General features: G+C 28.8%; 1 protein-coding gene across 7 annotated transcripts in view; it reads right to left on the reverse strand.

Moving 5' to 3' along the window:
• Positions 1-12985, reverse strand: part of LOC136988021 (putative leucine-rich repeat-containing protein DDB_G0290503) — a 72322-nt gene that overhangs the window by 22771 nt on the left and 36566 nt on the right. For all 7 annotated transcript variants that reach the window (XR_010882713.1, XM_067285800.1, XM_067285797.1 and 4 more), the window contains exons 7-11: positions 8246-8770; positions 6034-6195; positions 5656-5946; positions 2117-2284; positions 244-510 (exon numbers count right to left, since the gene is read on the reverse strand). Coding sequence is in view for 6 of the 7 variants with exons in the window: in XM_067285800.1 (XP_067141901.1) it covers positions 244-510; positions 2117-2284; positions 5656-5946; positions 6034-6195; positions 8246-8770 (1413 nt within the window). In the remaining variant the exon portion in view is untranslated. The remainder of the gene's footprint in view (positions 1-243; positions 511-2116; positions 2285-5655; positions 5947-6033; positions 6196-8245; positions 8771-12985) is intronic.

Raw genomic sequence — 12985 nt, forward strand, 5'->3', positions numbered from 1 at the left:
ATATTATAATTAAAGTTATTGACCTATTATCATCAATAAAAATTCACTTTAAATTTAAGAAGAAAAATTAATTTATAAAATAAATTATTTTATAAATTAATTTTTCTTCTTAAATTTTTTACAAAAGTAATAAACTATGATAATGACTAATTAAATTTTAAATGAAATAAAGTTTTAAAAGCATTATAATCATATATTCACTAAATCACAATATTATGTTTATTAACATTGTTATTCTTTTACCTGTGCCATTTTCTTTTTAATATCTCTGTGTTCTTTCTCAATGGCATTTTTGAGATCATGAAATCGTTTTTTTGCATCACGTTTTTCTTTATCTCTTTGTTTTTCTACATTAATTAACTTAGATTTCAGGTCCGACATAACATGTTGCGCTTCAGACAAAAGACGCTGCTGTTCTGCTCGTTCCTTCTCCCAAGCTAACTCTAAACGTGTTCTGGCATAGGTTCTTGATGATCCTCTTGCACTTTCTAATAATTTTTGTTCTTCGAGCTGCAGTTGTAATAAAATAAAAATCAGTAGTAAAAAATATAAAAATAAACAATTTAATAACAACAATCAATGAAAATATAGATTGTTGTTATTAAATTATTTAGATATTGTATTGCTTTATATTATTCAATATATTATAACTTCATTAACATCAAATTCTTTAAATGAAATTCAAATAATTATTTTATTATTGTAATTTTCTACTATACAATGTTAACAAGATAATTTAATGAGTTATTTTATGATTATCACATTCTGAAGCTACATTATAAATCCCAAATTTTAAAGCTTCATAATATTAATTCCAATTTTTAAATTTCCTAATCAAACCGCATTTTCTCCTGATTAGATGTTATGCATCATCACATGTACAGTAGAAATATTTTTATAACGAAGTTGTGTCGACAAAAACATAATATATTATCTTTCCTTTATTTTTATAGTCCTTTTCTTTATAAAAATCAAGTATCTGGTTTCTTAATTTTAATAAAGGATCTCTACCAAATTGTTATTCACACCACATTGAATTTATAAAACCTAAGCAATTAATAATTAATAGTATTTACAATATAAATCTATATATATATATATATATATACAGTATAAATGACATTGTGTCAGTAATAGTTTTTTGAAATGGTTTTAGGCTATCACAAATCATAGTTAAATATTTTCAATACAATTTAAACAGTTTTTAGAAAAAAAAAGACCTAGAAAATTAAGATATAATTTTTCTTTTAATATTCCATTCATTTGAGATTAAATAAATTATAGTAAACTGTTGAAAATTATTGAAAAAAAGTTAACTGAATAATAGTCTTAATATCAGAAAAAAATATCATCCAACCATCAAGCCAAATTAAATTGGGCAATATTACACAATAATTAATAAATAGAAATTACACGAATAGAAATTAGAGGTAGATGTTAGGCACCATCTCTTGTAGAAAGTAATAACTATAATTTTAATATAATTTAGAATAGTCTAGAAGAAAAGAATTGGCCCAGAGCGGGGGTCGAATCCACAACCTCTGCTTACCATGTGATGTGCTGGCCAGTTACATCATCCATACTTCCAAGAAACTCTTCCATTCCAGACAAATTTAAACTTTAAATTTACACTGGTCAGTGCATCACATGGTAAGCAGAGGTTGAGGATTCGACCTCTGCTCTGGGCCGCTTTTCTAAATTATTCTAAATTATATTAAAATTATAGTTACTACTTTCTACAAGAGATAGCGCCTAACATCTACCTTTAATTTCTATTCATGTAATCTCTACTTATTAATTGTTGTACAATATTGTCCAATTACTCTGACTGATGGTTGGATGATGAGTAATACATTGGGTTTTTGATATGTTTATTCAGAAAAAATATTTTCAATGTAAATGGCATTAAATTTTATTTCCTATTCTGTAAGGTTATTCAAATGAAATATGATTGTGACTAACATAGTTACAAATTATAATAATTAATAGAGTATCCAAAAATTACAGATTATTTTTGTACTATAATTCAATTAATTTATGATTTACGATTGTTTGTTGATCATTATGTATCTTAGGTTATGATTTTTTGTTATATTTGAAACAGAAAAAAACATACCTGATTAATTCTTGATTGCAATTCAGCAGTTTCTATTTCCCAACTATTCTTATCAGTTTCATATTGCAACTTCAAGCTTTTGTTTTCAAGCAAAACATCATCCAATTGCTCATTGATGTCTTCTAATTTTAATCTTTCTTCGTCTGATAACATTTTTGCCATTTCCATCTATAAATAAAAATATTTTTATTTATGAAAATCTAATTAAAAATTACAAACTTTTATGAATTAACAATTTGTGTAGCACATGATTCAATATGTAAATATTTGTTAAAGCATCACTCAAAAAGAAATTTGTAAAAATAAATGAATGATCGTATTTTAGTTTTAAAAAGTAAAATATTTATTTTCTCTAAAGGTGTTATGTATGTAAACCTCCAGGGGATAACCCACACTGCAGTGGCGTGCCGTCATTGGAAGCGATGGAAGCGCCGATTCCACCTTTTAATGACCTTCCCTTGAATTTTATAAAATATAAATTTTCATATTTTAACGTACTTTGAATTAATTATAATTAATATTTTATTATAACTGCATTATGTATTGTTTACAAATTTCTATACTACATGTGAAAAAAAACGATAAGATTGCTATTGTATATTCGAATAATTCAGTGGCGGAAGGAATGTCGAAACCGGGTCAGTCTCCAATCAGCCAGATTATACAGGCATTAGCACATGCGGTTTACAGCACCCGGTTTAGCTGGTAGAAGCGACACACTCATAAAGAGTACAGCTTTATATCCTGGAGCAGTTGTGGGCTGTTAGCCACCTGCCTGTCATATTCCAAGCAGCCAGATTATAGGCATTGGCGCATGCGCTTTACAGAGCACCAACGTCACCCGGTTTAGCTGGTGGATGCTTCACACATAAAGCTTATAATTTTATATCCCGGACCGGTTGTGGGCTGTTAGCCGCCTGCCTGCTAGATATTCGGCCACCCTCGCCCGATTATGTGAATCACGAGTAGACTAGATCAACGGCGGGCAACCCCCGGCCCGCGGGCCAGCTACGGCTGGCGAAAAGTTTCTATCCGGCCCGCGAGATCTTTAATAGATTATTAAATTGGAAAAATAACTAATTAATAGTTATTTTTCCAATTCTTTGTAATTTTCGAAAACGATAAGAGAAATAAATGTAGTAATTAACTTTTTATTTATTTATTTCATATTTGCAGACTAAAAAAATTACGAGTCACAAAAAGGCGTCAATTAACTACTACGGCCCGCGGAAAAACGTAAAATTTATTCTGGCCCATGTTATAAAAAAGGTTGCCCACCCTAGACTAGATTTATAACTTAACCCAACCGATAGGAGTTTACTGGCATGTTTTTATGATAGTTCTGTATAGTTGACAGGAGTTTTAAAAAAAATCCATTAAAATATCTGATATATTTGTTCTGCGTTTATTCTGCTCTCCCATCTTATATTACTTACGAATTTCAATGTTAAACTGGTGATATTACGATTATAGTATGTCCCATCTGTAAGGGAATGCAGAAAAAATGTGTACAATTCTTGCATAATGTTAAAAAATTAACTGTTACTTTGGCAGCGTCATTTACAACCAAATTTAATGAATGAGACGTACAAGGGACAAAAAAGCTCTAGAATTTATTTTCTTTAAATTTACGATTTATATATCCGTTTTCATAAAAATTTGTCTTTCCAATGTTTTCCCAAGACTACAGATATTCCAGTACAAAGTAACTGGTTTCGACTTATTTCTACTAAGAAGTAGTTAAATAATTAAGAGATTAGGGAATGGGGACATAAATAAAACCCTGCATAAAAGAGCCAGAATTTCACTTAAACAAAAGCTCAACCAAACCAATCACTAGCTCAGTACAGTGGGGAACTGATTTCCGTGTACACCTGGTATTAAAATGAATTAGTTAGAAAACAAATGACTATTAACTTTAACATATTTAGATTTTTACAGCTATGGTGAGAAACGTTTAAAATTTACAACAGCCCTGTGGCGTCCTTTGAGATATACTAATGACGCGACAAAAGAGGCATTTGACATTGACCGGTATTGGTCGGCACCCTCGGGATTTGGCAACCTGGTGCATGCACGCGCCGCACACCTACCAGGACCAGTAGCGTAGCGAAGGGGGTGCAAGGGGGTGTATCATGCTCCGGGCGCCACTCGCAGAGGGGTGCCCAAACGGTCTCCAAGACAAACTATACGTGTTTCTGGAAGGGGGAGGGAGGCGCCAATAAAGTGTCGTGCCTCGGGCGCCAGTTATGTTCGCTACGCCACTGACCAGGACGTCTCTGATTCCATTCATTAGCCGCTCGTAGGGAGCTATTTCACTAAGTGGATTGTTTTAAGATTTAAAAAGAAAAGAATATTTTGTTATTTTTATGTACGTTTCTTCACAAAGTTATATTTAATTATAAGTTTCTTTAAAAGTATATTCATACAATTGAAGAATTTTTTGTACTAGGCATGTATGTTCGTCACACATTTTGTTTTACTAAGTAAGTTTTTTTTTATAATTTTAATTTTAGCCCTTATATCGTGGCTAGTGATTCAAAAATTTATTTTAAAAAAGTTTTGGCTCAAGACCGTATAATGAAAAAGAAAACATTATTAAAAGAGAAAGATCAATGCCTAAATTAAATATAAATACATGAACAAAAAATTTCGACATTTTGACGATAAAATTTATGACGAATGACGATTCTTTCGTAAAATTGAAGCAATTTGGAAATCAAAGCGGAATAGAATTTAACATTGGTAGACAATATAAAATAAATATTGAAAATTATAACAAGATAATTACGATTAATAGATGTTATATGTTTTTTCTCAAAGCAAGAATTGGCATTTAGAGGGCATAGGGAATTTATTGAATCTAATATGAAAGTTCAATATAATTACCTCTGTTATTTATTAAGTACGTCAGATAATCTATTAAAAATACATTTAAAGAAGTATACGGTTTTTACTGGCTTATCGAACGAACGAATACGAACGGGCCCTGATGCGCAATTAATTTATTGCCCCTGTAAGTCGGCTTCTTACACAAACACAGCTTCCCTATCATCAAATGTCACGGCACGCCACTGCCACACTGAATTGTCCCTTGACCTAGTTAGGCGACCCCGTACCTTTGACCTTTGTCTCCAGTCAGTCATGCATTACCTGTAGTGACACTTAAGACCTGGAGAGACAAAGTTATGTTTGTTTTATAATAAAGTTAATTATATATGTTAACAAGTAATCATTTATTTTACGGACATAACCAAAGAAAAAGTCTAATTTTTTCTGACACCTCTAGAAATACTGTCACTAATCTTAAAATCAATAATAATGATACAATAATACAATCCTATAACTATATCATAGAAAAATTCTGTCTTACTATATAACTTAAAACAATATATAATACTTTAAATATTTTTAAAGTATTATATATATATAGATTTTATTTTAATTTAGAGCAAAATAAAAATTACTTTGCAAAAGAATTTTTGACAGTAATCAAACATCTTAAAATTAATATTATCGTATTAAATAAATTTTGATACCATTTTTTCTCTTCTTATAGATCCAGATAAAACTTCTTTAGTTTTGGTTTCTGAACTCGTCAATTTTTCTTTAAGTTGATCTCTCTCTCGAGCTAACGATATAATTTGAGTTTGCATATTTTGCATTTCTGAGTTCATCATTGTCATACGACCTTCATAATCTCCTTTCAGTGCTGCTAATTCTGCTTTGTAGTCTTCTCGCATGCTATCTGATCGTCCTATGACTGAAAGAGATCTACTTGTTTTTTCTGCTCTTTCTGCATCTGCTAGTTTTTTACTTATTTCTTCCAACTATTTAAGTTGAAAAATAAAGTAAAATTTTTAAGTATTACTGTTTGATTGCTTAAATCAATTTACTATTGTTTCATAAATACTTGCCCTTTTTCTTAATCGTTCCCTTTCATCCTTTAAATGACGTTCTTCTTTACGATATGATTCTATCAAACTATCCTTTTCTTCAATTGTATCCTTCATTCTTCTTTTTTCTTGGTCCCAAGATGAATATTTTGCAGCTTTTGCTTGTAGTTCTTTAACTCTATCCTGAATAAAATAAACAAAATAAATCTTGATTTTTCTTCTTTAATGCTTTCAACTCTTTATTTTAGAACTTATTCATTTAGTAGATATATATCAATAATTTTAAATTTAAGATTTGAGTTTTACACTGTGATTTTAAATCTAAATATTCTTAAAATTATTTTTGCAAAACAAAATTTTATTTTGACATCTTCAATTAAAGATTTTAAAAAACTTTAATTGATAAACTAAAATCCGTTAACTCATTACCTGACCTTAGTAACTATACTTAACATTACTAGTTACATTCTAATTGTAAAATATCCATAATTATTTAAAGTTTGTAACCCTTCTGTATTTCATATGTAACCATGTATGATTAATCCAATGGGACACTGATCTGCAATGTAAACCTTTTGACAGATTGCAAACTAATATTTACGTTAGAAAAATGTTTTATTATATTAGTCAAATCTTAAAAACTTGAGAGCAATTATTCGTTCCTGTTTATTCATAACTTTTAAGGTTTAAAATAATCTATGAAATTCCTATTCAATTAATATTACACAGATAAATTAAAGATTAAATGTAATTTTGAATGCTATATCATTTAAGTTCTATGGAACATAACTTTATTACAAATACTTATAAAATACTTTCAATTCTCTAATTAATAGCAGTTAAAGTTATTTTTGAACAAATTCAGTTATAACAGAAATAAATGTAATATCTTATAAGCAGTGCCGGATTAAGCCTCTAGCGGGCCCTAGACAAAATATAAATTGGGGCCCCATTTAAATAAGTTGCTTCTAAACAAATCTTATATAATGTGACATTAGCGTAGCTAGCATGGGTGACACCCGGTGCAGATATCATGGTGTCACCCCAAGTCACACCGTAGTGTCACCCTTTCTAACTCTTTTATAAAACACTATTGAATTGTAATATCTTCGCACTCGAGCAACTTGAATGCTATATCGAATATGCGATGTCGCGAAGTATAAGTTTAGATTTAGAAAATAAATCATAACCATACATCAGTACTACCACGAGAGGCGGCCCTAGGAATATTTCTGGATGGTGCGAGAGATCTCGTGGCGTACATTACTTCTGACACTCGGGTAGCTGTTGACCTTTTTTTTTTATTATTTTTTTTTTTTTAGGTAATGGCCAGTCGAGCGGAGCTCAGTAGGAATTGTTAAATACAGCCTTTTCTGTCCTATCAAATTTCTTACATAATTTTTAACTCGTTTTGAAACAAAGAAATCTTCTGCACTGAAGCCAGGCCCCTCTGAATTACGGGCCCTAGACATTTGCCTACTTTGCCTATTCGATAATCCGGCCCTGCTTATAAGTATACAGAGAGACATCATCATCAATCAGCATTTACTTCAGGAAGATCTTCATTCTTAAGAAAGGCTGAAACCAATTTTCTCTGTATTTTATCCAGCATTAGAATTTGCTTATTATGAAAATGAACAAAATTTTTGTCAATTCCATTTTAATGACAAAATGTGGTATTTTATCATGTAAATACAGTAAAGCATTGTTTATCTGAATCAATTGGGGACTGGGGCTTAACATCGACAAATTTTCATCGATGTTAAGCCTAACATAAATTTTTTAAAATAATAATCGTGGTTATTATATCGTTAAAATTATTTCTTTATTTTGTACAAACAAAATAAATATATTGAAAATTATAAAAACAAAAAAATTATATTTCGAAAGTTAATCTAGTATCAAAAACGTTTGATTCAGCACGACACAGTCCGACTGAAATGCTTTTGGTTAATCGACGTTTCAGTTGATCAGCTTTCAGATAAACGATGCTCTACTGTACTTCTTTGTAATAGTAATAATTATTAATTTTCTCTAAGGTGTTTTAAATATCTTATCAAGACTTATCAGTAAAATCTAATTCTAATGCATTTATTTAAGTTTATTGTATATTACATTATATATATTTATATAAATTATAAATTTAGTGTTAAGCTGTATTAAAATAAATTTTTATTATAATTGACTATACAAATTAAATTAATATATAAAGTGTAATAATGCAATCTCCTACCTGAAGTTCTGATTTTTCTTTTAATAATGATTCATATCGATTGTTATAGGTTTCACGAAATGTTTTCAGTTCTGAAGAAACTTTATCATAATCACGTTTTACTGTAGAATATTTATTTTGTAATTGCTCTTTCTCGGTTACAAATCGAGATTTAACTTCGACGAAATCTTTTTCCAAGTGTTCGTATCTAGTTGTTAGATCATCATATTCAGATCTTATCTTTTCTATATCTTTCGTCAGTTGTTGCACTTCTTCTTCTTTTTCTTGAAGCTGAGTTCCTTGTACTTGAGCTCTTCTCTGTTCACGTTCCAACTGTACGATTCGATCACGTGTCGAAAGCAGTTCTTCGTCTCTCTGATATTTAATTTGTTCTAATTCTCGTTCTATACGCTCTTTCCTTTTAATTTCAGCTCGTAATTTGTTTTCTGCTTCTGCTAATTCAGCTTGCCATTCATCACGTTCCTTACGAAATTGACTATTTAGATTACGATTTTTATCAACTGTATTTTTTAAGACATCATCTTTCTGTATTAAAATATAATTTATTTGAGATTATTTTTCTTAAACAATTTATTAAATTATTATTTACAATATAAATACTGAACTACTGTAGAAGTTTGGCCAGTTTCTTGACTCAAAATATTAATAATAAAGAAAGTATTATTTAAAATATAGAATATATATATATATATATATATATTATATATATATATTTTGAAATCTACAGAAACTTCACAGTTTTTAAATAATTGTAAATTGAGAAAAAATGTGATGACTATGAGAGATGAAAATTTGTTAAATTGATGATGTTTAACAAATTTCTATTTTCTCACATTTATCACATTATTGTAATATGGAAACATGAGTAAATTTTTTCATGGAGAGTATTAATTTCTTTAGCTCAAATTTTAGCTTACAATCAAAATATGAACAGTAGTTGTATACCGTTAAAATTTCATTAAAATGTAGGAACAATTTATGAATGATTACAATTCAACTTGTTGGAATGAAATCACTATCTTCTTTACATTGAAACTCAATTTTGGTAGATATTTGTATATTGAATAAAACAATTATTTTTTATCATAAATAATAATCTTGATAAGAAATAAATTATTTTTGTTTCTTAACAGAAAAAAAACAGCATTTTATATTATATTATATTATATATATATATATATATATATATATATATGTAAATAGTAACAATGCTTTTTCATAACTTGCTTGTTATGCTATTTTTTTTTTTTAAGGAACTTCAAAAAATTCTTGAGTTTGTTGGAAACTGTTTTTTTAACAGTATATTCAATAATCTCATAAAATCAAGTATTGAATAAAATCTTTCCAAATGTAAACAATAACCCTATTTTATAGACACCAAGATTGCAAATAAACTGTTGAAAATAAATCACAGAAATACAACTGTCAAAAATCTAGTATATCCTACGGGTAGTCAAGTACTATGATATTGAGAACAATAAAAAAAATATAGAAAACAGAATATTAATCTGAGGTGATTTATGCCAAGAAAAGAATATGAGAGTTATACTGAAAAACCAGCCTTAAATATTAGAGTTGCTCCTTAAAAACTGTAGTTTTTCAGTTTTTTCTTATAAATCTATCAAATTTAAAAAGTCTCTGAAAAATACTTATACAAGCATATTTATATGTAAAATATTTACAAATACATATACATAAACAAAAATAATTTCTAATAATATGAAATAAATTTTGGTAAATCGACAAAATATTTCACAAAAAATAAACAAAAATAGTATTTTATACTACATATACATTACCAATTAAAAATAGAAATCTAAGAAAGAATTACTCCAGAATGCATTTAAAAATAAAGCAACTATTTTTATATATCAAAAAGCTAAATTAATCAACATTTTCTTAAATTGTGAGAGAAGTTAAACTGTTATTCAAGTAATAGCAAATAGCACAAACCTGTGACAAATTTAAAAGTTGAATGGTATAATTCATCATATTAAAGTGATTAATATCTATAAGACTATATTTATTTTTTAATTAATTATATAAGAAATTTTTTTGATAAAAATGAATAAAATAATTCCCATTTTATTTTACATTTTGATACAAAAAATTATTTATTTTACTTCAGATTTCTGATGGTTTACCTTATAAACAACATACATACAATATAATTATTGTCTCCAAAAACATACCTGTAAACCTTATAGGTACAAAAATTGCCATCAAGCATGCATATATCAATAGGTTTCAAATTATTACTGATTTATCTTAGATGTACACAAAATACAATACAGTATGAAACCTTCATTCAATGACTACATTTTACATTCATAATTATTTTGCTGTAGAAAGTCGTGATATCAGTAATCAAGTAATCATTCTGACATCAAAAGCCACAATGGTGGTATTAAGAATTTTCATTATATACAGTTTTGGTATCAATGCAAATGTCATTTTTAATAAAATAATATTTCAGTTTACAAATGCACACTTTGCAGTGCATTACAGCTTTATTTCATTATAAATTATTCCAAAGTTTATTTCATTATAAACAGTTTGAAGGAATTATCATCACATTATACACTTTAAAAAGCAACAGTGAAAGGAATTGTAATCTGTAATGAATGCACCACCAAGTGTGTGTTTGAAAACTGTAATATTGTTTTATTAAAAATGACATTTGCATCGATACTAAAACTGTATATAATGAAAATTCTTGACAGCACTGTGAGATTGGAGATAGAATGAATTGAAAACAAAAAAATTCGTTCATTTCTACAACGGGCCAATAAAAGGAACAAGTGAACAGAATAAACCAGACACTTGTGGAAGTTGATCCATTGCTCTCAGGTGAAGCAAGACAAAGACAACGAACCAAAATGTAACAGAACAATAATTTAATTTGCCGACAATTTTATCCAAAAAACGTACAGCACATCAATTCTTGCATAGTATATTATAATCTTGACAATAATATTAAGAGTCCTTTTTCGTTAGAGATTTACACGGTAGAGACAAAGAGTTCGAATTTGAATCCTCAACACCTTTCCTCACAGACTTGGAATTTCATTGGAGATCCTCATTCTACTATTTAAAGTACTCCCTTGCACCTTCGTTTTATAATTCATTATGATCGTTTTCCACTTCCTCTTGCTCAGCTACTTGGTGATAGCTTCCATGCTCAAGAACTACAAACCACACTTCCACACACCAAGTCCTCAAAGAACCCCCTTCCCATCAGAGTATTAATTTCTTTAGCTTCAATTTTAGCTTACAATCAAAATACAAACAGTAATTCTATACTGTTAAAATTTCATTAGAATGTAAAAACAATTTATGAATGATTACAATTGTTTCACTTCCCTTTTTCCCTGGGAGCTTAACAACCATGCCAGATATTCCATCATGGCCGGGGGAAACTTGTTAGGCGTAAGACACAGCACCATTACGGCTTTTGATATCAGAAATATTACTTGACGTTCCTGATATCACAACTTTCTATAGCAAAATAATTATGAATGTAAACTGTAGTCTTTGAAAGAAGGTTTCATACCGTATTGTGTTTCGTGTACATCTAAGATAAAACTAATAATTTAAAACCTATTGATATATGCATTCTTGATGGCAGTTTTTGTACCTATAAGGTTTACAGGTATGTTTTAGGAGATATCACTGGTTTTTCATTTCATGTGCTTTATAAACAACTACATTAGTTATTTACAATGTATTTATCCGTGGAAGTCCATAAGATGAAAAATGTCACATATGGATTCCCTATAGTGGAAAAATAAATGGAAAGATGAATTTGAAAAGAATTCTTGAAATATATTTCAAATTATCATTCGGAGCAAGTGCTAAGAATTTAATTTTTCCAATAACACCTTTAAATGGTATCTGCAGAAAATGCTCTAATTTAGACAAGTTAAATATTTTCAACAAATGAGAATGCATTCATCTATGATCATATTGAATTGTATCAGGTTTTGACACCAAATGTTAAGAAGATAATAAAAGCAATTTTATGTATACAATATAATTTTATCGTTGCTGGAAATATTAAGGTGTTGGTTATTTTAATTATTTATATTCCAGTAAGTTGTTTGTTTTTATGTACACCACATTCAGGTTTATTTGGTTGTTGCTGTACTCTCAGAAAGTTCACAGATGTCAGTATTAATATAAGGATACAATCTTAGTAAGGATACTTTGGGTTCCATAGATATTTTATTGTAATTTATAGAATCATATGTATGAATATGTTTTGTGTCGTTAATAAGTGCAAATCCAATATCTACTGTGCAGAATTTGTATGTGATCAATAATGGATCTGACAGGAAAAATAATTGCAGGATTTTCGATATAATTTGGTGGTTACATCAAATAATAAGTACAATTTTGTAGAATATGGGCAAAACAAGTCATGTACAAATCCTCTAGTTTTCCATTAGGTCTGTCCATAAATTACATTTGCATTTTTCTTGAAAATTTTTACTGCCCTTCCCTCTCCTATCCCAGATGAGCCAAGTTTCCATAACCTCCTCCCTTCTTCAAACATCCAACAAAACTAAAACCTTTATCACTTTATGAATGATAACTATCATAACTAGAAACAAAACAAAACATACAAGCAACTTTGAAATAAATATAATAAAATGCATAAATTGTATAAAATTTCATAAAATAAATGGACATCCACTGAAGATCAACCCCTTCCCTCATCTGAATTTGTCTGACTTGTTG

Source organism: Centruroides vittatus, unplaced genomic scaffold (genome assembly GCF_030686945.1).
Source record: "Centruroides vittatus isolate TY-2023 unplaced genomic scaffold, ASM3068694v2 scaffold_3038, whole genome shotgun sequence".
Taxonomy (NCBI): Eukaryota; Metazoa; Arthropoda; class Arachnida; order Scorpiones; family Buthidae; genus Centruroides; species Centruroides vittatus.